Source organism: Macrobrachium rosenbergii, chromosome 36 (genome assembly GCF_040412425.1).
Source record: "Macrobrachium rosenbergii isolate ZJJX-2024 chromosome 36, ASM4041242v1, whole genome shotgun sequence".
In the NCBI taxonomy this organism is placed as follows: Eukaryota; Metazoa; Arthropoda; class Malacostraca; order Decapoda; family Palaemonidae; genus Macrobrachium; species Macrobrachium rosenbergii.
In genome coordinates, this window is record NC_089776.1 from 27,167,887 (window position 1) to 27,195,150 (window position 27,264).

Below are 27,264 nucleotides of genomic sequence, written 5' to 3' on the forward strand. Positions count from 1 at the left end.
TTCGGACATAGCTCTTGAGTGGTTAATGGGCCCCTCTATTGAGCCTCTCCGGTTCACGCCCCTCAACTTAACTAGAAAACTCTGTTCCTTGTAGCCCTAGCAAATGCTAAATGAGTTAGTGAGCTTCAGATTATAGACAAGCAAGCAGATTCTGCTCAGGGAGACAGCCTGCAAACAGGATCAGTGCTTTTATCTTAAGTGATCGTTGGACATCCCTGGCTCCGGGAGAGTGAATGAAATGTCTACTTTGAGCTTTCAAGTTTTACCTGAAAAAGCTTTATAATCAGAGGGTCTTCCATACCTAGAGTGTTTGGACAAGATCCTGTCACGCCCTTGGTCTATGAATGCATTGTCCTTCGTCTCCAGTGAACTTTATTTTTGAGATGCACTCTCAGATTCAGGAGAATGATTTGCCTACCTGTTAAAGGAAGGCTAAGATGCCAGAATTGCCTCTACCTCATTAGCTTTCAGGCTCTGTATGTCACTCACTTTTGTTTGGCGATCGGCCCACTGGAAGTGTAATAGTTCTTCACTTCTAAATTTTCCTTGAAGTCAAAACAGTGTTTGATTATTTTGCAGTACCTTGGGATCATTATTAGTAATTGGCATGGCAGTGAGGGAGGAAGCAGAGGATTTTCTCCTCTTATTTCTTCACCTTGTAGTAAGGTGCAGAATTTTTGGGGGATTTGGGGGTACAATGTACCTGGAGCACCCACCACTCTGAGTGGATGGGTAGTTATTTTATTTCAGTGTAGGTGACAAAGTTATCTGGTGGTTTTTATTTTTTGGCACTGTGCCCAGGGTAAGGGCACTAAATGATGCTTTGCCAGCCAGTGGAATACTCCTTGGCTGCAGAGCTCCCACTTAAGTATAGAGGGAATTCTCAGCTATACTGCTGCACTACTCCAAGTTAAAATGGACGCCAACCAGAGGCAGGATTCTCCTGCAGTGGCTCTCTTAACTGATAAGGAAACGACAAGCATTGTTTTCCAATGCCAGCAGCTTTTTTCTATTTCAAATTTGCTTAAGTAGAGGCAATCCTCAGCTATACTGCCGTGCCACTACAAGTTAAGATGGGCACCAGCCAGAGGCAGTATTCTCCTGCAGTGGCTCTCTTAACTTATAAGGAAATGACAAGCATTGTTTTCCAATGCTAGCAACTTTTTTATATTTCAAATTCATTACTTATCTTAATGTTTTGGAATGGAATATATCCATGTATCCCACCTCCTGTCAGTTTGGGAATCAGCTATGTAATTACTTGGTAAGTTATTTATATGAAAATGTTATTTTCATAATAAAATTGAGTTTCATATATACCAAGTAATTATGGAATTGGAGCCCACCCTCCTCCCCTCTGATGGACATAAGGGCAGAAACAGAATGAGGTTGTCTGCTAAGTCGTTCCTAGTATTCCCGTTAGTGGGTAGGCTAGTCACCAACACTAAACAATCGGAGCGCTACCGCGAATTTCAAATTTAAGCTGCTGCATGAGTGGAAAGAATAGCTATGTTAATTACTTGGTAAGTATATATGAAACTTAATTTTACTATCAAAGTAACATTTTTCAACTGATGCAGATATCCAATGCTGTAGGCATCCTAAAGGAGCCTAAATTTTTCAAGTTAGTAATGTTTATTAATTTTAGTAAAATTATCATCAACATAATCTTACAATGAAGTAAAACTTATCATGTCTTAGTGGGTTGTTTTGGTATTGAGTGTCTTGTTGCTGAGTATGTGTTGAAAAGATACCAAAACAATTGCGCTAATAAGACTAGTTCATCAGCTTGATGACTGTTTTTAACTGGTGGTAATGTTTATGTATTAAGTAGAAATATTGTATGCTCTAGAACAGATTATTAAAATAGTTTTTTTGCTTCATGGATGGATGCTTTGGTTGGCCATTCATGCATTTTTTGGGTAAGGCAGTTATCTTTTTTATTAATCGTTAATTTTCTTGTCAGGCAGCTAAAACTTCTTTGGTGTCAACAGCTCCAGCAGCTCCTGCAGAAGACTTGAATACCCGATTAAAGCGATTAATTAATTCAGCCAAGTGCATGCTATTTATGAAGGGATCTCCGGATGCCCCTAGGTGTGGTAAGTATTACTTGGATGTTACTTTTTAAATCATTTGTACAACTTGAATTTTTATAAAAGTTTATGTATGTTTATTGTTACTTGCCAGCCTTGGCTAGGCAATGGAATGCTATAAAATGGCTTACAGCAAACAAAACAAAGAACACAGGGATACTATACAATGGGATAACAGGACCAGTAGATAGATTTACTTTAAGTTTCCCTGATATTTGTTGGCTGAGGACCTCCAGAAGTGACCTGACATCTCCCATGCAGTCTTAAAAGAAAAGCTTTTCTCTCACAGAAACTGCTGGATAACCTCTGCCCTAAAATGGTGAGGTTTGAGAAAGTCTTTTGTTTTCAATTGTTCCTCAGTTTGTGGTGAAAACTCAGAACCTGCAAGTTTTTAACAAGATATTCAAGCGCTTTTCAGTTTTCTCTCTCTGGAACTGTTGGAGGGAATTTGGTTGAGATGTTCTTTTGCCTCTTGGATAGTCCAGAGGCTATCCATTTTTTTGTTGTACTGGCAGGCAGAAGGAGGAGATATCCAAGAATACTTTCTTCCTGGCTTTTTGAAGTGGTCAAGTGGTTGTCCAATTTGTTGGCAAGGGACAGCATCCAGTCTGGGGTGTAGGCCCATCCCAAACCTTTGCACAAGCAATAAATGTCGACCTGCAGTCAACTACCATTCTGATTAAAAAATATTTATGGGACAAATTTGCTGTAAATAGCATCTCAACTTAACAGAAGTAACTAAATACATTAAGTATAGACACTCCTCACTTACGACTGAGTTCTGTTCTTACAACTCAGGCAGTAAATTATGGTGACAATGAATTTATGAATGTTTAAATTTGCAAACTAAATGACAACAAAAAATAAATTCTGTTTAAATATGAGAAATTATTTAAAAGTTTGTGTATTATAAGATTTTCAATGAGGTGAATCAATAAAATTATGTAATGACTTTTTTTTTTATATAAAATCAGTATGTAAGCCTAGCCTATTGGTTAGCTTGACGTGTGTATACAAGTATGCAGTAAGCTCTCTCTCTCTCTCTCTCTCTCTCTCTCTCTCTCTCTCTCTCTCTCTCTCTCTCTCTCTCTCTCTCTCTCTCTCTCTCTCTCTCTGGTATAATATTTTTATTGACATTTATTTAATGCAGTACACTAATGTACGTAATATAGTGAGGTATTAGTGTTAAATACATGATTTTCCAGGCTGTGTGCTTGTCTGTGCATTGCACATACAAGCTCTCTCTCTCTCTCTCTCTCTCTCTCTCTCTCTCTCTCTCTCTCTCTCTCTCTCTCTCTCTCTCTCATTGTTATTGTTTCCTTAATGTGATACATATGGTACATGCTCATAGACATGTGCACACATACTGAAAAATGTGCCCAAAATATTAATACTGTACATTACTGCATTAAGTGCAGTACTTTACTGCATTCAATAAATTCTGAGAGAGAGAGAGAGAGAGAGAGAGAGAGAGAGAGAGAGAGAGAGAGAGAGAGAGAGTGGTGCATTTAATGCAAAGTAAAAGCACACGTAAATTTGAGAGAGAGAGAGAGAGAGAGAGTGGTGCATTTAATGCAAAGTAAAAGCACACACGTACATATAAATGTGCCAGCTGGCCAATAGACCAGGCTTACACATTGACTTTGCACAACAAAAATGCAAACACTTACATAAATACAAAAGTGCAATCACTTACATAATTCAATTTAATTAAACTTACTGAAGATACAAAAATGCTATAATTTATGTAACCTATTTTAATGAAGCTTGCAGAAAATACAAAAATTCAGTCACTTACATAACTCAGTTTTATTTAACTTACTGAAGATCTTATTCTGATACGCAAAATTTAAAATAATTTCTTTTATATTTAATGCATAATTTTTTATTTTTTTTTATTTTGAGGTTCATGCACTCATAAAGTCATTGTCACTGTCTGCACACACACACACACACACACACACACACACACACACACACACACACACACACACACACACACACACACACACACACACTCTCTCTCTCTCTCTCTCTCTCTCTCTCTCTCTCTCTCTCTCTCTCTCTCTCTCTCTCTCTCTCTCTCTCTGAACCGGCAGCATGTGTGCAGTTTGCTACAATACCTACTGGTAAGAGAACTGGTCATTATCTAACATGTGTACATAATTTTTATTACAGGATTCAGCCGTACAACAATTGAAATGCTTGCTAAATATGAAGCTGAGTATTCTACCTTTGACATTCTTACTGACGAAGAAGTGCGACAAGGATTGAAGACTTACTCCAATTGGCCTACTTACCCTCAGGTTAGAATTTTCAGTTTTTTCTGTAGATTAAGTATGCATTCTATATGAAGCTTATGCAAATGGTGGAATAGTGTATAAAGGATCCCTGCACATGTGGGCATGAAAGGAAAGGCAGATACTGATAAAGCTGCCAAAGCTGCAGCTATTATGTCCAAATCAAGAACAATTATTCCTCTCAGTGTGACTATAAAAAATCTCTAAAAGCCATCATTTACAATGAATAGAAAATCTTATGGAGTAATGAATTGGACAACAGTAAATTATTAAAAAAAATAAAATCCAATATTGGATTATAACATTAAACCGTAAAGAGAACAGTGTTAATGCAATCAACCCTACCTTAAAATAGGCCACATTTAAATGAGTACTTAATAACCCACATGACCTGTATGCAGAGAATGCTGGTCAACACCATATACTAAACATTTTATTTGAATGTCCAGACTATAGCCGATTTGAATGTCATGCATTGGAAATAAAGCACTTGCAGAGGTTTTGTTAGAATTTACGTTTTCAACTTATCCAGTTGTCAGACATAAAAAGATGCAATTTATTAAATACTGTAAAGTTTTAATTTTACTAGTATAAACCCTATGAATGTTAAATGTTTTGACCCAGTGGCCATGTTAAACTTCCTCATCTTTATCATCATAAATATATTATTTTCAACTTTTCCTTTTAAGAGTTGGATGTGAAGTGAGTTCTCTTCAGTCCTCTCTGTTGTGTTCTCTCTGCCTGAACCCCCTTAAGTGTAGGTCTCTCTATCCCCTTTCTTTATGTTTATCTAGGTCTTCCTGCAAGTCTTTGTTCTACCTTTTCATATATAATTCTTTTATGACCAACTATTTCTTAAACATTCTTATCACATCTTAGTCATTGAGATCTCAGTCTTTTTTTTTTTTTCAAGAATCCTGATAACACGTCTCTTCACCAGTTCTTCATTTGCAATATGATATTTTTTTTGTTCTAAAGCATTGAATCTTAACTTTTTATAGTTATAACTTTCCAAAATCTCTGTTCCTTGTGAGTGCCCGTGTTTCTGTTGCATAGAATAGCACAGATCATGTTGTGCCATTGTAAGTCTTTTCTATCTCTACTAAAAGGCAATTTTATTTACCAGTAGGTTAGCAGTCTCTGTTTCCACCATGCTACAGCTGTTTGCTTTCTAACTGCTTTCTCAACTCCTGCTTTGTAGTCAAGTGTGTCCCCTAATCCCCTAAGTAGCTGAACCTTTCTGGTTAAATTACCAGCAATTACATGTTAATGTAATTTTCTAGTAATGTGTGATTATGTCATTGTCTATTCCATGGCCTTGTTAAAATGTTTGTTAATAAATTTTAAATGTAGCTTTCATATATTTAGAAATTGCATGTAAACATATCCATATTGGACCTTGCATGATTAAAATAAAGTTTGTAGTTTAAATATTTTCTTTATAGCTGTATATTGATGGTGAGCTTGTTGGAGGTTTAGATATCTTGAAAGAAATGGATGCTTCTGGAGATTTAGCATCAATGTTGCCCAAGAAGAAGAAGCTAGAAGATAGGTAAGAAAATGTCTCCAAGTAATTTGTTTTGATAATCGTATAGCGTAGTAGAATAAAATTATAATGTATATCTGATGAGTTATCTGATTAGAAGTGACACTGTGTTCCTCTAAGGATGTGTTCATATGAAGAAAGCCTATTACTTCACCAGTGACTCAGTTTACAGCCAGGTGGAAGCACTTAGTTGTGATATTCAAAACCAGAGGGACAAAGATGCCCCCTGGCTACAAGCCTTTCATTGTTTAATCTGAATAAGGCAGTTAAGCAAATAACAAGTTTTGGAAACTGAACAACAATTAAGTTTTTGTAATAATCTTCACTGTATTTGATTTATGTAACAGTTAAGTATTTAAAGAGATGCAGTTTTTAAGACAAAATCTGCCCTGTAGGGAGCTTCACTTAGTCTGGGCCGTGCTTGGCAAAATTTGGATAACCAATAAAGATTTTCTGTAGTTTCCCTTTAGACCCAGCAGCATTTCTTTCTGCCATTTACCTTAAATTTGTTCCATCATGTTTGCATGCATGCATTTTACCTTGAATTAATTCCATTGAGTTCCTACTAACTTCGCTGTCCAATTTCCTTAACGCTACCTTGTGCCAATTTTCACTTCAATAACAAATTCTTCAAGCAAACCATATGAGAATCTGGAATTGTGACTTGGTTGTGTAGTTAATGGTAATAACCCAGTGGTTTATTGAGTTTCTGGTACCCTCTGCCTTTTTAATGCCCATTTAACTATGTGTCTAGTTACTCTGTCCAGTGCCTGTTCAGGATCCATAGATATGTAGTGTATTCACTACCTAATTGCTGGGTCCTTCTCCTGTAGTTGCCTCATTATAAAGAACTTCTGCTATAAACTTCCCGGCCATGAAGCCAAACAAACAATTATGGATTTTAACAGTTTTTCTGACATACCTAATACAGTTTGGTATTTTGATTTCTGTACTGTATTTACTGCACTTTTGTTTATATTTTGTTATCTCCAAGGTAAGGTTTTGTGCTGTATGTAAGATATTTTTCAATCTGTGTATACATGCTGCTCTATAAGTACATGAGAACCACATTATTAAACATTCTAGCACATAGTGTGGCCACTGTTTGTGTGCCTGTGTATACATACATGCATGCATGCATCATGTTGAGATGAACTCCACGCTTACTGTAGCCAATTGAAGTAGTTCTACATATGGGGTATGCTTACGAGGTATGTAAAATGCAAAATATATAATATATAAAAAAGACCACTAACATTCTTTGTCTCTATTTTGAAGTAAGTTACAAAACACCTTGCATGTATTGTCCCCTCTCTCTCTCTCTCTCTCTCTCTCTCTCTCTCTCTCTCTCATACAGTGCTTTCATTTAGGGAGTTGCACCATGCATGAGATACAAAATTGTGTATGACTGTACTGTTGGCCCCAGTTAGTCTGTCTCACCAACATTACCATATATAGAAGTTAAATAATAAAGTTGTATCTAAAGTAATGATAATTTTGATAAAACTGTTGTTTTAATTTATCCAGTTACAATCATGCACCATTTGCATTCTGTTAATGTTCTCATTCTCAAAATCATCGGATAGCTGAGTTTTACAGACATCATTACTAATAGTTGCCAAATGAACCATAATTCGGAGATAGATTTTCCTGTAAATTTATAAAGCTTGGTTTAAAAATGCAGCTTATCTTTATCAATACAAACAAATTTTAAATGAAGTAAAGTTGCGATTTTGTCAGTTTCAGACGTAGCTTTCGCCTGACCAAAATGTTTTGAAGCTGCCTGCAGTGTATTTGTGTATGCCAGTATTTACTGATGTGTATGCCTATGTTTTGCTGAGCCATGGCTATTGAAATAGTAAATGGTTGTTGAATATAAGAAATAGTAGTGAATTATTAAATAAGCCAATAATTTAGATAAGCCTGGTTGAATTTATGATGATTTGAATTTAGCCAGTCTGTGTATGTGTGAGTATATATGTACAAACACTCATTGTGTTAGGATAAACTACCACTTACTGTGTGTTTGTCTCTTTCTCTCTTGCTCTCTCTCTATGAAAAATAGATTACTGTTAGAGAGAGAGGGGTAAGCAAATGTACAGTAAATGCTTAGTTTACCGTAATGCAATGCATACATGTATGTACATGCAGACATACACAGCCTGAAAAATATATATGTCACACTAATGTACATTACTATATTAGATACAATGCTATACTGTATTACATGAATGTCAATAAAAATACTGTACAAGAGAGAGAGAGAGAGAGAGAGAGAGAGAGAGAGAGAGAGAGAGATTGGGGGATGGGGACAGGTTTGGGAGGTACACAGTAAGTGCACAGTGTTTTGTAACTCATGTTAGAACAATGTCAATGAGTGTTTGTTAGTACTAGTAGGTACAAGGGGAAGGTGTTCAAGAACACTGTCTCATTCAGGCTTTAGGAAGTCGTCAAGCATGCATAAAAATTAGGCAAGGATGCCACTCCATACCAGAGGGAAGGGCTCTGAAATTTGGGAATAGTTCTGTCACTGGTATTTAAGAAGAACTTTTCAGTTGTTCAGGTATTGAGGATGGCAGCTGGAGCCACCAGACCACCTTTACTACCTCTTACTTTGGACACCTTTGGTGGTTACTCAACATGTGTGGCTGTCCAAGCTCCATTGGAAAGAAAAAGGTTTCATTTAAGGTTTATGGTTGGCATAAAGGTCAGTTGAATGAAGGGTGACTACCTCTCTTTCTCTCACTTCTGTGTGTGTTTATAGCAGCCCACAGACATGTATGCTCCACTCTGTCCAGATGCAAGTGAGTCTGTAGATGTGACTCCCTCTGTCTCCTGTCAAAGAAGAGGCTGGGTGGCATTGGTGAAATTGTGATAATATTGTTACATTCTGAAATGGTTTTCCCATCACACATGGAAAGCCCAGGTTCTTCCAGATTCTTAGAGCAAGGCTACAAGAAGGCAAACTTGGACAGGGCCTTGTTAGCCTCGACATCACATACGCCAAGCTGTATATGTGACTGCAGGAATCATGCTTCACCTGTTGGCATATGTGACTGGGAAGCTGTCATAGTTGGGGAAAACATCAGTCATGTTCTTTGGACAATACCTCCTACCTAAGAACTTCCATGTAGAAGATAAAAGTTTGCATTGTCATAGTAACAAATAACAAATTCATGATAATTTATTATTTTTCCTTGATGTACAGACCTTAAGTTTTATCGTGACCCCACCTTTTACCCAACCCAGCATTTGTTCCTGTTGTCAAACAAAAAGTGGTGCTAACAAACGAGTTGTGGTACTCCACTCCCTCTCTCACTTACTGCAAGCTAACAACACCAAGCTTCAACAGGACCCAGTGCCACTGAAGTATATCTATATAAAAGACTTGGTGGTTGTATGTTTAGGAAAAATGCAAATAATCCTCATAGCACAGTCACCATGCAAGCCTACTGGTATCCCATATTGAACTTGAAACTGATAAGATGAGAGTTGTTTCACATTTCCCACCTTTGTGTTGACTTTACATCATCTGTTTCAGACTTTCCATACTATAGTGCTCTGTATGTGGTAAGAGTAATTCTTGTACAGTAGTCAGTTGATTTTGATAATTTGCTGGTAGCAACACCATCTCTTTTCCTTCCTTCTAGGACCTTAACAGCACTAATGAAAGTTTCAGCAAATGCCACATGAAAGTTAGATATTGTTCTTGAGGCCTCTTATATTTATAACAGTGATAAAATCAGTACAACCTGTTTTAGATCATTTGTGCTTTCTTTACTAGAATACTATTCTCCATTGTGGTGTCTGCTTCTGCCAGAGATTTATCTCTTTTAGATAGAGTGGTTTCTGGTGGTAGGTTTCTGTTTCCCAATATTAGCAGTTATGACTTGGACCATCAATGCGTCGTCTCATTTTGTCAGTTTTTCACAAGTTGTACTTTACCTGTTGAGAGCAACCAGATTCTCTGAACAGCAATACCAATATGCAGTAAACGTGCCTTACTGTCAGACTTCTCAGGTTCAGAGGTCCTTTATTCCTTACACCATTGGGCAGCGGCCTCCCAGAGGATGTTGTACAATTGGAACTTCAGAAGTTCAAGCGAAGATGTGATGCATTTCTACCTTAATACTATTCTCCTTGCATCTTAATACATTCTTATCTATTCATTAATTTTTTTTAATAAGTGGGATCTCTTCCTTATGTATTTCCTTTTACCTCCTCTTACTTCATCCTAATGAACACCATATTCTTTGGAAGCTTAAATTTCAGGGTCAGTGGCCCCTGTGGACTTGTTCCATATGAATAGGTTTCATCTTCTGAAATAACAACAACAACAAAATAATAATAATAATAATAATAATGATAATAATAATAATAATAATAATAATAATAATAATAATAATTAATAATAATAATAATAATAATTAGTAGTAATAATAATAATAATAGGCAGATATGGAAAAGTTCTTGTGGAAATTCCATGCCATAGCAAATGGGCATGAATGGACTTTGGGTACAACCTGTGCCCCTTTTTCTTGAATACACCCAGGTTTTAGGAGTGCCTCCAAGATAGGAGAATAGCCTCTTCCCTTGGTTTAGCATCACTTGTTTACAAAAACGTGTGCATGCTAGTCAGTCTAGTCTGTAGAAGGAGCAATGTGGCTCTAGAGAACTTCTCTTGTGGCTTCGTCAGGCCTCAGAGCTATATCTGTTTGACTACTGATTGATTCCACAGGGAATTTTCAAAGACCTTATTAAAAAGCTCCTTAGTTTAGAGCAGCAAGGAGAAATCTGGGTAATTCACCACTTACTCATAGATGTGACTTCTAGTACCAGATCCTGAGACAAGAAGGAATTGTCAGCAAACGGAAAAATCTCCCTATATTTTTTGGAAATTAGTGGCAGCAACAAGTGGTTCCAGGTACTCCAGTTCAAAGGATTAATCTAATGAGGACACCACCTACCAGTGGCAAATGTTTGCCCTTTGGTGGAAGAAATGTTTGCACCAGTAGCTGAATCCCCAAAAAGGGAGAGGAGTAGCTGAGATTGGCTCCTAGTATGGGCTCCCCACTGGTGATTTTGGTCATCACAGACAAAACTCAGGCAGAACTGAATAACAAAAGCTAGGATCCAGAGCTTGTTCTCCTCATTTATGTTCCCACAAGATGTAGCAAGCACTGATAGTATAGATGATCTTCCAATGGAACTTGGTCCCTGGCAAGCTCCTCAGGCTACAGTCAGCTGCAGCCCAGCCAACTGCCACTGTCTACTGATTGGATGCTGTTAGAAGAGGTCTTTGATGGCAGGTCTGCAGAACTTGAGGGTAGCATTTCCACAGGTTTCTCATTGCTCAGGAGTTTTGCTCTTTGTGGATGCACTGATGCAGAGTAGTGGCTGATCTGCTAGACTTCAGGAGGAGGAGGCACTACATGTAAATCATTTGGAGCTTATATCATAAGACTTTGCACATGGTACAAGAAGCAAAGGAACTGGAGGCATGACTGACAGTACAGTCACAGAGGCATAACTCAGCAGCTGTGGGACATGAAGTGTAATACTTCTTTTGTGGTACAGTAGACCCCCAACTTTTTCATGGGGATAGGTTCCAGAACCCACCACGGAAATGCAGAATCCGTGGAAATGCAAAATCCCCTCTTAAAAATGCTTATAACTGCTCATAACTGTCAAATACCCTGTACCCGTTAAACTAAAATGCTTATAACTGCCTATTTTAACAGTTCACTGCCTAATTTAATAGTTCAGATAAAATATACAACAATTTAATATAATTTCAAACAAAAATACACCCCAAACCATCATCCCAAAACACCCAAAGTCAAAATCACATTACCCTCCTACAACTGTTACTCTTAAGTACATATATACACCACCCCTCAAATGCTTATAACTGCCTATTTTAACAGTTCATTGCCCAACTTGATAGTTCAGACAAAAGTATACCTCAAACTATAATCCCAAAACACCCCAATATCATTTCAAAGTCATCTTACAACATTATGTACCTGCATACAACTGTTACTCTTAAGTATCCCCTGTAATTCAGACATGAACATTTTATTTTGCCTAACATAACTTTGTGCATCATCTACTGTACTGCGCATAATGTACGTACATTTTATTGATATTTTGCTGTGTTATAAGATGATTTTGAAATGTTATTTACTGTACAGTATTTAGGATAGTACAGTAAACCCCCCGTATTCGCGTTCTCATGGTTCAGCGGACTCATGCATTCTCGGGCTTCTCTGTGGGCATATCTATTTTTCGCGGAAAATTCGCCCATTCGGTATTTTTCAATGAGAAATATTCACTAATTACTGTATTTTCATATAATTTTCATGAATAAATGCACTTTTTGTGATAAAGCTATTAAAATACTCAGGTATAGCATTTTTAACTTGGTTTTAAGATCAAAATGGGCAGTTCTAAAAATGTTTTTAGAGGGGTTTTTAAGCATTGTGTTTGACCTATTCAGTATTTCCCCTGCGAATCTGAGGGGTTCACTGTACTACTGTATAGAGCATATCTAAAATACGTGGGTAATTTAGAACAGTGGGACACATTCCTCCAAACAGAATGCTAAGTTTGTTAGGTCATTAGTATTTTCTTGATACGTACAAATACATTTATGATAAAAATATGATATAGTACAGTAAGTTCTTGGTTTATGTCGTAATCGACCTAGTTGTTTTGTGGTAAGTCCTTACAAACTCCCATAAATTTATTTAGAAATTCTTGTCCTCTCTCTCTCTCTCTCTCTCTCTCTCTCTCTCTCTCTCTCTCTCTCTCTCTCTCTCTCTCTCTCTCTCTCTCAATATACATAGCCTTTAATGAAAAAACACAGCAAAATAACAATAAAATGTTATTTCATTTACAGAATCCATTTATACTGTGCTTAGACTTCGATGTAAATGCCACAGTTCTCTGTCTGCAAAATATCAATGAAACATTTCACTTACAGAATCCATTTATACTATGCTTAGACTTTGATGTAAACACCTCAGTTCTCTCTCTCTCTCTCATTATACAAATCCTTTAATGAGAAAATACAGTACTAGTGAATACACAGTGTTGCTCTATGAAAAAAAGTGAATTAGTGATAATTTCAGAGATATGGTTCACAGAAAAAGTTGCGAATTGGTGAGAGTTCCTGCATAAAATTGAAAGATATGTTCCACAAAAATCCGCAACAAAGTAAAAAAAGTGAATGTAAAAGTGTGGGTCTGCTGTAGAGCCTTACCCTACTTTTTTTTGCTTCTGGCTTAAGCCAAAAAAGGGCATTGGAAAGCCCATCCCATTGTCTTCTTTAATTGAAAATTCCTAACTCATAGGGTTTGGTAACTGTGTTTGGCAGGTCATAACCCATTCATTAAACCTTTACTACTTATAAGTGGCAATGAACTTCTAGACTTTACTATTCATAAGTGGCATATGAACTTCTAGACTGCCACCTTTGACCAGGTGTAATGGCGTTAGTGGAAGTAATGAGTTTATATTTATGATATGAGATGATAATTAAACATTTTTTAGAGTGCTGTGTTGAAGTTTTGCCTTGAATGTTGTCAGTCATTTACAAATTGTAGCAGTACAAATATATTACTGTTGTTAGTTGATGGGTAAATATTTTGTCCTCTTTTCAGGCTAAAAGAATTGATTAATACAGCACCTTTAATGGTTTTCATGAAAGGAGATCGCACTACCCCAAGATGTGGTTTCTCCCGTACTCTTATTGGTATTTTAGATGAGACAAAGTGAGTATGTTATGTATGTTTTTGACATATGATGTATTTTAATTTTTAAAATTTATTTTTATGCACTTTTATTTAGATTATACTTGTCTTTTTTTGTTCAATGTTTTTCTCTGTGGCTAAAATGGATTTTAATTTTTTATTTTTAATTTGTTTCACCATGAATTTGTTACTTAAGTATGCTTATTTGGAGAGTCTAATCTTATCCATGGATCTTGGAACTAGGGTCAAGCATAACTACTAGAGGTATCTTGAAGTAATCCATGTAATTCAAAGTGACTGTGTCATGCATACAAATAAAAGAGAAGGGCCAGTTAACCACTCCAGGCGAGTGGCTCTTCATCACTGTAGTGGACAAAGCTACAAGGGAGTGCAGAAAAGGACTGTTAACAGCAGAATCTGAGGAAGAGGTCAAGGAGATTTTGGAAAGGGGGAAGAGTGAAATTGAGAGGGAGGGCTGGCAAACATGTAAAACACGTTACAGTGACTTGAAAAGAAGTGAATGGATAATTACAGTCAGTATAGTGTGCATATGGCTGTTGTGTGAAAGGTGTAAGGGTGAACTCAGTGCTGTATACTAAACAAAGCTGTTGTAAAGATGCTCAGGATTACAAATTTTACATGGAATAAGATTTTCAATGTGCATGATATACTACAAGAGAAGTGAAGAGAGGGAAGTGGAAACTGTGTTGTTGTAGATGGGTAGGTTTTAGAAATAGAGCATTTCTGTTACTTTGGGGATGCATTGGAATGTACAGCAGGAGTTGAAAGGGCTGTAAGAAAATACAGAGTAGCTGCAGTGGGGAGGAAATGGAGAGAGATAGCTAGATTAATAATAAATAAAAATTCTCCATTAGTAAAAACACAGAGTAGCTGCAATGTGGAGGAAATGGAGAGAGATAGCTGGATTAATAATAAATCAAAATTCTCCATTAGTAAAAACTGCGAAGACTCATTACTATGTAAAGCCTATACTATTTTGTGCTGCAGAAACATGGTCACTGATATTGAAAACAGATGGTTTTGAAAAGATGTGATTTTAGACTTAAAATTCATGGCCAGACTTTGGAGGAAAGGTCATATTATGAATAAGGAAGTGGTAAAGAAAGCTGGTGTCCACACACTTGACAGTAGACTAAGATCACAAAGATTAAGATAGTTTGGATATGTCTTGAAAAGGGATGAGGAACAGTTGGTCAGAGAAGCAGCCCAAGAAATAATAAAAAAAAAAGCTGATAGATGAATACTTAGACAAATTTGAGTTCAGGCAGAAAGAGACAGGACAGAGGATAGTGTGGTTTATTTCACATCAGACCCTTTGTAATGGACAGACTGATATAAAAACTGATGAGGATGATGTTGATGAATACAGAACCATTACTTTCAACCAAATTGCCCTCATCCCAGTCCTATGGGTCTATGTGATTTAGTTAATTAATGAGGACCAAAGAGAGTGTATGTGCTTGTCGTGCCAGCTTAAAGTGTTCAGGGAGAGGAAGGTTGATGAAAGAGGAAGGGAGGGGAGGCCAGTAACTCTCATACACACACACACACACACACACACTCTCTCTCTCTCTTTCGTAACCGAACACCATAGGCAATGTGGCGCCAGCTTGAGAGAGTTTGTGGTGCCAGTTTAAAGTGTTTGTGATGGCAGCAGGGTTTTAGTGAGGAAGAGTCTTAGGGTGTTTTACTTGTGTGGTCAAGGCATTCTCTGATGCAGTAGGTGAATGTTTCTTTGGTGTGTATTTCCAGGGAAAATATTTCTTTTTAAAGCACTTTGTTTCGGCTTGTGTACAGTGCCTCAAGTATTCAGGAGGAATTTGTTGTCCATAGGGATATGGTGTTGTCTTTTAGGAGCAAGAATTCTTTTCTTGCTGAGTTACTGGTTCAAGTTGGGTAACTTTGTCGGTGGTATTCTGAAGGCCAAGGATATATTGCTTCCTCTGGCATAGTCTCTGTGCATTATGATTTTTAGTAGACTTCCCTAACTCCTCCTCAGTTCATTCTCTGGATGGGGATGAGGGTAGACTCTTTCAATTTGTAGGCTTTTCTGTCAGAAGACTAATAGGCACTTCTTGCTTCTTCTCAAAGAATTGTAGCCCTTAAGGAAGCTTCCTACGCAGTAAAGGCTTTGTTTCTTAGGAACATGGCCTCACTGGAGAATTTAGCAGAATGATCAGACACATTTACATTGTGGTCTCAACACGATAGATTGCAAATGTTCATTAAACTTTTATTTAAATCCAGGACCATCATTGTCGCCAGGTTCTTTAGGAGGGACACTGAAACTAGGAGTTAACAAGTTTTTTCGTAAACTTACTTCCAGGTTTTGAAGTTTTTTCCCCTTCGTCTTATAACACAAAACAAAGAGCTATGTTAAGTGTTGTGAGACTGACTTACAATACACCATAGAATGACTTAACATTACACCCAGTAAACCTTAAAGAGACCTTAGGCTGGTGCTAGGACTGTTGAAGATTCCTGGTAAGTTTATCCTTAAGAGTTCAAACTCTTGGCTATATGGAAGAGTTTCTACAATGCAAACACCTAGTCAGAAACTAAACAACAAAGTATTGGTTCTCTAGTTCAGTCCACGGAAGGACAATGTTTTTTATAATTGAAGGTTCAGGAAGGATAAGTTCTACTGATGGAATGGTCATTACATCTGCAAGTCTGACAGCCACTGTGGAATTGGAGGAGTGCTCAAATATGGACTTATTAGCACCCGGATGAACAGGAATGTCCAGTCTGCTACTTTCAGGGCCTTCTGGCTTGAGCGATGGATGTGTTTATTAGGTTTACCTCATTTCAGATGCACATGCCTTCCCCTTTTATCTACTCTTAAGAAAAGTATTGAACAAATTTTGAGTACAAGAATTGCTCAATGACTCCTGTAGAGCCCTGGTAGCCTCAGAGGGAATGTTTTTCAGACTTTCTAGTTCTCTTGGTGGATCTAAATTGTATTCTTCCGTTAAGGAAAAATTGACTCAATGTGGTTCCACTAATTTCCTCATCTCACACTTAACTGCTTGGATATGCTCAACCATCTCTTCCCAATAAGAGGGTTTTTCAAAGGTTTCTGAGGTTCTATCCTTAATCAAGTGGAGAAACAACCATGGCCTGGTATCAGAAGCAGTGGTTTGTGTATTGCTCCTGGTGCCATCCTAGAAGAATTTTCAGCACCTGTACCTCTGTATACATCAAAGTTTCTGTTTTCTTAGATATAATAAGAGTTCTCCGCTGCATACTTTCGAGGTTATAGTTCCATGTGTTCCCCGGTATTGCATCATGTGCAGCAGGATCTGGCTGATGATTAGCACCTTAAGGTGTTGAGATCAGTTGAGATTGAACCTCCAAAACTCAGTATCAGTCTGTCTCTTGAATTTAGATGTAGTTCTAAAATTTTAACTGCAGATCCTTTTGAGCTCTGGAATCAGTTCCATTTAAGTATTTACTTAAAAACACCATTTAAGTATTTACTTAAAAACACTTTTTGTAAGCACTGTCAACAGTTAAAAGAGTAAGTTTAAGACTGTTGTAAAGGAAAGGCTATTTTATCTTTTTGCCTGAGAGCTGAGAATGATGTTAAGGCTAAGTTTTCCTGAGAACTGTAAGAAATCCAATTTAACCTCTTTGGGTGGGAAGAAAGAGGAAACACTTCTCTCTTCTGCCAGACCAATTAAAATTTATCTAGATAGGTAAAGCCTGGAAGAGGCAAGTAACCTTTTATTTTGTGGCTTTAGAAAGCGTAGAATGTCTTTTTCAAAGAGCATGATGATCTCTGGGACGTATTTGATCAGGCTAGCACATGAGAACTAGCTCCTAACATTTACCTGTATTGAAGGTAAACATGCAGGATGCAAGAACGGTTGCAACTTCATTTAGTTATATGACAAATTTCTTGCCTGAGGATGTTATTAATGTGTTGCAGTAGAAGTGCAGTTCTGGTTTTACTGCTCACTACCTTAAGTACGCAGAGTCACTTCCGAAAATGGCAAAGCCCTTAGTCCACTTCTGGTAGCAGGTAACTTCTCTTCCTGAACTGAAGAACTGGGTTTTGACATTTTTGGGAGCATGAAGGTACAGGATATATATTGTATAGGAGCATACCTTTGTGTAATAAAGGTATTTAATTTTAGTTGACTGTCGTTTTTGGGGCTTTCGGATCCAGGCACTGGGGTCCCTTTGTACCTCTTCTATTTCATTCTGTCTGAATTGAAGTGGTTTTCTTCACAAGGCTATTCTTCACAGCACACATATGAAAGCCTTGCTCCCTGAATGGAATCCAACTAAAGGCAACAGTAAGGTCCAGAAAGGATTCCAAATCAGGTAAAATGTTTTGGGTTTCATGCAAGAAACCTTTAGCTCGATTGACTGAGTGGATTTTGTCTAGCTTCACTACCTGCCATCCTCTTCTCATTGTGGGAATCAGTTGTCTTTAACAGTAGGTAAAATTATCTCAAATAATATAAATTTTCATAATGAAATTTATTAATTGGATGCTTGCCTACTGTTAAAGTAGACCCCACCCAACCTCCCCACTATGTAGCTGGCTGTCAAGAAGCATTCGAACAAGAGTTAAAACATTCAAAACACACTGGTGGAGAACAGGTGTACTAGACAGTTATTTGTGGTCAACTGTTTGATGATCTTTTGTTTGAATGCTGACTCACCTATGGGTGTGGAGTTATATCTTTAACAGTAGGTAAGTATCCAAATAATATTATGACAATTTATATTTTTTGAGTTACTGTCTGTCTTGCACCAGATGTCTTTAGTGAAGTTTGACATTTACTGTTCACTGTTAAATATACAGTACTGTATTTTATGGAATATCACTTCTCAAATTGTGTAAGCTGCTGTTTAGTCAATGTAGAGGTAGATGAAAACCAAAAGAAATAATTATTTGTGTTCCTTTAATATTTGCTGTGTTGTTGTTACTATAGGTCTCATTAGCAGAGGTATTACATATCTTACAGATTGCCGTATGAGACCTTTGATATTCTGAATGATGAAGAAGTACGACAGGGTTTGAAAACATATAGTAATTGGCCCACGTATCCTCAGGTACAGTTGATATTCCATGTTCTAATACTTTCAGAAATACATTGAGGCTTGTAAATTTATATATTGTTCTTAGTGTATAATTGATACTTGTAAATATTTATATGAACACTATTTTGATGACACTTTTCCCTCTATTTTTATAACCTTGTTCTTAATTTTTTCTTTTCTCATTTTCATATATTTTTTTTTCAGATATATGTTAAAGGTGAATTAGTTGGTGGTTTAGATATCATTAAGGAACTACTGAACTCTGGAGAGCTGTTGGGTACATTGAAAGGTGAATGAAATGTCAAGGATAGCTGTAAAATTGAAATGACTAATTGTTTTCTGATGAGGATGTGCAATGCTGAGCATAGGCTCTAATTAGAAAAGTTATGTTGGTCATAATACATGCAGTGATATGAAAATCAGGTCCCAGTTTAGATTTGTTTTTACAAGTTGAATGAGATGCAATCTTGAAATGTTATGGTTTCTATCAGAAGTGTGCATCCTTTTTAACATGTTAGTTTCTTAAAAGGCTAATGGAAAACAGTGTGTTTTTGTATAGATGTTATGCTTAACCTATTATTTATGAACCTGTTTACGGGATTTATTTGTGGTTTCACCAAAGATTGCTTTGTACTGTCATGATGCTTGTCATACATGGTTGTCATCACACACCTTTGAGTTGGTCAGTTGAAACGTAGCCTTGGTACCACCCACCATTGCTATAAAAAATGTCTAGTTCATCCAGCTAAAGGATTTGGAGATATAAAGGTCTTTCCAAAATAAATTTAAAAATCGCAAGGTATTTTTAATGTCATTTTGTCACATTTTGTTTTTGCATTCCTAATTGATCAAACACTACAGTAACTTTCAAGGATTATAAGTCCTTGTTGATTTGATGTAAAGATAATAACAGGAGATTTTGTCAGTTAGTCCTCAGGGTTTGTTAATACCATTCAGAATATTTTAATTTGGTATTTTCAGTTTCCTAAACTGATTGCAGAGGTAGGGCCATTGAAAAACTATTTAAGATTAGCTGCAATGTTGCATTTGGGACAGTAACTTGCCACAAGGTGTTAATGACCTCTGTTGCTGTGTCTGCGTGCCCTTTATATCTGGCCTTAGAAGCCCCTTGGGCTGTTTACAATCAAAAGATGAAAAATAGTAGATTGGTTGGTTTAAATAACATTTCTTTTCATAACTGATGGGTGTATGGATTGAGAAAAAGCTTAAATATGATAATCAATTTTTGAATGTTACCAGGTTTTTAAGGAACACCATCTTAACTGTAGTAAAGGACTCATAAAAAGTCATGTCTAGGTAATATGATCTTTCCTCATTTGAGGAGAATCAAGCACTGATTGCTTAGTAGAGTTTTTAAAGTTAGAATTGTCATAACTTAAAAGTAAGGATGGTATAGTGTTGTGATGCCTGTTTTGGACTTACCTGTTGAAGCAAGAAAGGCTATTGTTATTGTTGAAAATGGTGTGATTTCAGTAAGTGTAGTTCCTTGTAATTCCATTTTGTATATGTTTTCACTGTTTTTACATTTATGCAGAGATGTAATTATGAACAGTGGATTTGTTTGAAATTATAAAAAATGCATTTTGCATAGTACACATGAGTTTTTCTCTTACAAATTACTAAAAGAAGGTTGTATGTATTTTTAAGGATGCTGTCTGATATGTATTTTGTGTTAACCTTAATTTTATGAACATTACAGTGAAGCTAAGAATTAAGAATTTTTGTTATTGGACAATTTACACTCTTTGTAAAGAAAGAACTTTCAGTCCTATGTCGAATTTGACTGACATCAAGCTACATAATTGAATTCTTTAAATAAATTAGCCAACATGAATTCACAGTGTTTTCCTGGACTTTGCAAATTTTTATTTGGAAAGAAAAAAAATATCTAGGATGTTGTTATTATTATTATTATTATTATTATTATTATTATTATTATTATTATTATTATTATTATTATTATTATTATTACATAGTTTAAAAAGACCACTGAGTTGAGGCATATGACTAAAGGCTTTGCCATATAGGGTGATCATAAAGATAAAGAATAACATATACTTTCTTGATAGTAAAAAAGTTTTGAATGGTCTTAATATTATTTTTAAGCAAATTACCATCATTGGTTTAAATGTTTGTTGATCACCTTTCGTAGAATACTCTGTATTATGTGCCAAACTCATCCTTGATTCCTTTTCATCATCTTTTGCTGACCATTACTTGAAATTGTTTATGCCAAGTATTTTCTATTGTTTTTTATTGTTGGACTCATCTTACTGTACCACCTGAACTACCCTTTGCAATTCTCTGCTTGGAGAAGCGGATCCATCCTATATCTGATATTTTTGTCAAGAGAATTATCAATATTTAGCATTGTAAATATCAAGGGTTTTGCAGTTGCTGTTGCTGAAACAGACAAGTGAGATGAAGCTTATTCTGAGATTATGTCATTGATTTAAATTACTGTTTCCTGCAAAATTTTAAAGTTTTCTAGAGCATTTTTTTGTCTTAATAACATTTAGGAAAATCATCTCTTTAAATCCAATATTGCTCCTAGGTTTTGGTGCCTTTTGTTGTTTAATCATTGTTTTCCAACTGACTCCGTTACATTGAGCGCAGAAAAATGCCAGCTAATATCCTTGTAATCGTAATTGAATGGCACCAACATTTGTAATCATAACTTGGCTAATCAGCTAATATCCTTGTAATTGTAATTGAATGGCACCAACATTTGTAATCATAACTGAATGGCTGCAACATGACATTATGCAAGGTCACCCAGAGCGGTTCCATTGTTTGATAAAGCAAGATTAATAGACCAGAAAAAATTACAAATCAGGAAAAGGTTTTAGCTCAGTAGCTTTTACTTTTATTTTCTGCATCACACCCACATAATTTTTTCCTCAAAGATAAGTTTTTACAATATAGAAACTGGGGGACAGTCAATGTGATGCTGCAAATGGAAACAGCAGAAGGAAAAGTAAAAGAGGTATTTAACCCCCAATGGGAATAGACAGGTTCACATTTTCAGAGAGGGAAGATGATGTAAATAGGGAAATATAAGTAAAGGAGGGAATTCCTAAACTTGGCCACAAAGAGAAAGACAATCAATAAACTGATCACTCTGTGGTTTGGTGATTTTCAGAAAGAAAATGTGGAAACTGGTAGACAGGACTTTGTATCCTTTTCTTTAACCTTATGGAACAGTATTAGAAATTTTATCTATATGAAGATAGAATGAGGATGCCTTATGTTATGAGGGAAGAGAATTTAGATGAGAGGTAAGGTCAAGGTCATTGAATAGGGAATTACATTTGATACAGTCTTGAAGAATTGAGATGGAGTAAGAACTGGGTTACCTGTCTCACTAACCTTCAAGAATAAAAAACCCTACAAACCTCAGTAGCAGAGAACAAAGTGAAGGGTTGAACATAAAGAGGGTGAGAATTGGAGCATCAGGGAAGTCACAAGAGAATCTAGGTAAGAACTGGGAGGTCATTTTATTAGGTGAGCAAACAATAGAGAAAAGATAAATAAATAGGATAGGTTAGAGCTGAGAACTTTATTGATATAGGACCAGAAAGTTTTTGGAGAAAAGATGAATGAGGGTTATTTTCATAGTTAGAGAGAAGGTCAAGTTAGGTATGATTATAGGGTAGTTTTGTTTACAAATTTTGTTAATAACTGCTGGAAAATGATCATAAGAGTATTGATATGTAATATAGAGGTGTGGGGGAATTTTGTTGATAGGATTAGAAATGGTAGTTCTGTGATTAATGGGGTAAATATACCATTGCTTTAGTTCTTGGCTCTCACCCGTTTTGAGTCTGGAGGAGAAATCTCATGATTAATACATGAGATTAAGATGTTAGATTTGATTTCAAATAGTTTAAGCAGACAACAAAGCAATAGTTTTCTGCTCACAAAACCAGAGGATTTTTTTTTTTTACTATGATAAAGCATCTTTTGTGTACAGGATTAGATTTCAGCTCTTAAAAATATTCTAGTTAAGTAAGGTAAAAGGGTTGAAGATATTAAAATTTACATGACCTGTGTCTGACTTCACGTGTATTAGTGATTAATTTCAAACTGCATTCTTTATAGTTGGGAATGGATAATTTTGGGTGACATTCATTTTTGTTTTGTATTTTTGAATGCTGTAATCCTGCAGTGCAGTTACCAATCACAAATATATGCAGTTTATTTGCATGAATGGAGTTTAGCAATGCTGAATAATTTCTTTTAGGAATTCTTGTCACTAGCCAAGTGATGACAAATGGTGATTTAACCACTTTATATATTATGATTTCTTTTCTATGCACACACAGGTATTCCATCAAAGAGAATATTTAATCTGTTATAAAGTGTCTCTAGGACACTGCTATCAAAGTCCCCTTAGCACTTCTATAATATTGAAGGTGAGGATTATTCAGTGGTTGAGATGGTATGCTTTTAATGACAGTAACAGTTGATGAAAATTACCCAGTTTTGTAATGAAATGTTGGTAGGTGAACTGTAAGTTTTCATATTTGAAGATTTACATTGGATCCCATAAAAGTTATGAAACTTTGAACTTTTTGTTATATACAGTATTGCATAGTTTGCACTTACAGTTGGGTACTATTTATAGTACGTAGCTTCTTGAGGCTCTCCTGTGACATAAATGTTAGATGTTTTGACATTTTATTTAGTGCAAGAAAGGGGAGTTCTAATACTGAAAATTATTATGTTCAGTTACATGTATTCTGAATGGTGTAGGGAATGATCATAAATAATTAGTACAAAACCATTGACTTGATTGAACATTCTTGTAAGTTAGCCATTTGATTACATCTTTATTGCTCTGAAATGTCATAAGGTGATGGTGTATGAATACAGCGGTTCACCACATTTCTCTTGTATAGATAGGTTCACATGGAGAGAGTCTGAAAGGTCCAGTGCATATTTGAGTCCATCATCATAATCACATATTTCCCATAGGGGGACACTGCTGTCCAGTGCACCTCACTGGTGCACTGTTGGTATTGCTGAAGCCCCTAGTTGTGCCCACTTTATAGCCTTCTACAATACCAGTTTTTCCACATAATTTTTCCCATCGTGCTGTCCAAGCACTCCAACTCCCTCTTTTCACAACCTTACGAACTGACAGGCTGAAAGTGCCATAATGCTAGGCTGTATAGTAAAATTTCATAATCAAATAAAGTAATCATCTGTCAATACAGTTATTCTGTTACCAGCTCTTAAAGCAAATCATCATTACCTGTCAGCATGATAAAACCATCAGTCCATTTATAGGATTATGATGATGAATTTTCTTAACTCTTATTCTGTTTTGTGTTCTCATTACAGGAATGCCCTTCTGGTCCAAGTCCTTATCTCTGTTCTTTCTCCATGATCACGGACTAGTCAGCAACCTGCTATTTCCAACCCTGCTTCTTTCTTTCCCCTTACGTCTTTTTGTGCCCCATGACAAATTATCAGTTTATACAGATGGATCCAAAAGTTCCTCTGGTATGGTATTTGCTACGTATCATCTAATGAAATGAGCCAGGTTTCTTTACCCAGTAATGCATATTTTCACAAAAGAATTGTCTGTAGTACGGTAAGCAGTTGATATTATAAGCATTTCACCTTGGAAATTTGTAATTTTCTTAAACTCTAGAAGTGAACAAATTAAGTTCTCATTCCATGAATTATATGAAGCCAGTATAAATGCTGAAATATCTTTGGTACCTGCACATTTAGCCATTAAAGAAATAAAGATACTGATCAAATAGCAGTCACTGACTAGATCAAATATGCTTGTTCTTGGCAGGCATTGTGGAGTAATGTTTCTGGAAATAACAAATTAAAACAGGTCAAACCAACTGTTGGATTGAGGTGTTTTTCATTCCAAAGTGAACACCACATTACAGTAATATTATCCTGTTGTCTTCGAACTGGTTGCACAAATCTGACTGTTAGGTATTTATGCATTTATGAACAACCTGGGTGACTGAATCCCTGAATACAGAACAACATTTGTCGTAAGGGTTTGTTCTTGATAACCCATTTCCATAAGTTGCAATGTATTATAATGTAATAATTGAATAAATAGAAAATGCTGAAGATTCTGACATTTCTTTAGTGATTGTCCAATTTTAAGCTAATAACACATTAGTATCAGAAACATCCTCTAAAGAAATGTCAGAATCTTCATCATTTTCTGTTTATTAAATTATTAAATTGTCATACATTGCAACTTATTAATTAGGGAAATGGTTTATTAAGAACAAACCCTCGTGACAATTAAAAATGCTAACTTAGTGGTTTGGTTAAACTATTTATTGAGGTATTATTGTGCTGACTGTCCTTTTTATCCAGTTATTACTGTGGTGACTGTCCATTTTATCCAAATATTACTGTGGTGCCTGTCCCATTTATCCAGACATTACTGAGGTGGATGTCCCATTTATCCAGGTATTACTGTGCTGACTGCCCCTTTTATCCAGTTGGTATTATTGTTGTGACTGTCCCATTTATCCAGGTATTACTGTGTTGGAGGGGGGAGGGGAATGGGGTACAGGTTTGAAACCTACCCTATTATCTCAGTTGGGTCAAGTGATGGCCATGGGCCAAATTTTGTCTAGATCGGTCAAATGGTTACCACAAGTTACAAAGGGAAGGGCGAAGGGTTACAGGTTTGAAACCTACCCTATTATCTAAGTTGGGTCGTTATATTATATATATTATATATGTGTATATATATAATATATATAGATAGATAGATAGTAATTTCCAAGCTAATGCAAAATGGTTACCATTCCTTAACCATATACAGATACCTTCATTGAATTTTACCAGCAATTGTGTATCACGGTCACCTTGCCAGTCAGTTCAGCGTGATCTGATAGAAGTTTCTTATGTCTCAGGCAACTCAGCATTTCGGCAACTGTAGTGGATATGCCAGAACCAGTAGAGTTTTCCAAGTTGGTAGCCAATTAACTGTGATGATGAAATTTTGCTATGTAAAATCGCCTCTAGAATTTTCCTATATAAGAATACGAAACCATGCTTTTAACGTGATATTATGGATATGAAAATTTTTAAGTTGTTCATTGTCTTATCAAAATGTATAATTAAATAAGAAATTAATTCGTGAACTTAAAAATGTGGAAAATTTGGTATCACTGAACACTGCTACCAAGCCCCTCTAAGTTCCATAGCTATCAGAGTAAGTGCAAAATAGGCGCCTTGTTTGATACCAGCCTCTTGGGGACGAGCATAAAAATACGAACAAAAGACGTTAAATATCACAAATATAAACAAAAGACATAAACATAATCAAAAGCATAAACATAATCAAAAGCATAAATAAAAGCTGGCGAGTGGCAGGAAATATGCTGCGGTGGAAATGTTCAGTTTGACCGAAAATGTTATAATGACTAAACCCTATTTACTAATACACTATACTCATTGTTTAACGACTACAGTCTCTAAATTAACTAACATTAGTGTCACCACCGGTCACGATATGTTTATAATTGAAAGCCTGATATAAATTAAAATTGAAATATGTATACAGTTGGGAATCTGCGCATACTTGCACTTCCAGACCTTCCTAGTTTTGCGTCCTTGAATGGTAAGCAGCACTCGGTAACAAGAAAGAGACTGAGTTTACGCATTTTTGAGTTTCAGTGGCGCAGCTCTTAATGCCATTTCAACGTAAAATTTCGTGTCCAGTACGTGATATACAGTGCTTAGCATTTGTGATGTGGTTGGTAACTAGGGTTTTGGTCACTTATGAGCAAATGGGCTACTGACTAAAATTAGCCAGTGTAGAGAAATTTGTCAAGGTAAGTGTTACGTTTTTGTTATGGCATACTAGTTGCATAGTTGTATTGTACCTTGAAAGGCAGCGAGTTATTTATTATCTGTTGTTAATCCGCCCCTCAGACATTTGCTTTCGTTTTTGCATTCTTACCGGAAAGTTTTATCTAGTCCCATAGCATACCCTTTAGGGAGGTTGTAAAGCACGATAACAGCGTAGCCTATATGAAACGCCATAGGCTAGTAGCCGAGCAGCTGCAATGTATTTGCATTCCTGCCATTAAACTAATTTTTCTAGTGCTTCGTATATTTTAAATGGTTATTGGTAGTTGTATAATTGATTCATCAGTTTCTGAACAAATATATGAACCGAGCATTTTTCAAAATATTTATACGGGTAGGCCTGTTGAAGTTTAGGTTGTGTGCATAACATTGTTGCAACCTGGCATGTTTGGTAAAACATGAATATTCTCTCCATATACAAGAAACGTGTATGCATAAAAAATGTTTCAGGCCTATGCCAGTCTTTGCAAAGGTTAACCCTAGAATCAAATACAAACTTAAACGCAGTTTTCTGATACTTGGCCTATCCTATTGTTGTGATTTTGACGAATTCGACATATATTATTCTCCAGAAGTGGGTGGCTAACCCATTACAACCGCCTCCC

At 36.2% G+C, this 27,264-nt stretch overlaps 1 protein-coding gene and 1 long non-coding RNA gene across 8 annotated transcripts in view; both read left to right on the forward strand.

The window, feature by feature from the left end:
- Grx3 (Glutaredoxin 3) overlaps positions 1-20,624 on the forward strand; it is a 33,072-nt gene extending 12,448 nt beyond the window's left edge. Inside the window, exons 4-9 of the mRNA XM_067081078.1 lie at positions 1,967-2,099; positions 4,272-4,399; positions 5,839-5,945; positions 13,604-13,714; positions 18,694-18,781; positions 18,974-20,624. Of these exons, the coding sequence (XP_066937179.1) occupies positions 1,967-2,099; positions 4,272-4,399; positions 5,839-5,945; positions 13,604-13,714; positions 18,694-18,781; positions 18,974-19,066 (660 nt within the window). The 3' untranslated portion in view covers positions 19,067-20,624. The remainder of the gene's footprint in view (positions 1-1,966; positions 2,100-4,271; positions 4,400-5,838; positions 5,946-13,603; positions 13,715-18,693; positions 18,782-18,973) is intronic.
- Positions 20,625-26,439: 5,815 nt separating this feature from the next.
- LOC136825036 (uncharacterized) overlaps positions 26,440-27,264 on the forward strand; it is a 30,990-nt gene continuing 30,165 nt past the window's right edge. For 6 of the 7 annotated variants that reach the window (XR_010849219.1, XR_010849225.1, XR_010849224.1 and 3 more), the window contains exon 1: positions 26,496-26,622. This is a non-coding gene — a long non-coding RNA (uncharacterized lncRNA). Of the gene's footprint in view, positions 26,623-27,264 lie in introns of all 7 variants that reach the window. The other variant, XR_010849223.1, reaches the window with a different exon arrangement.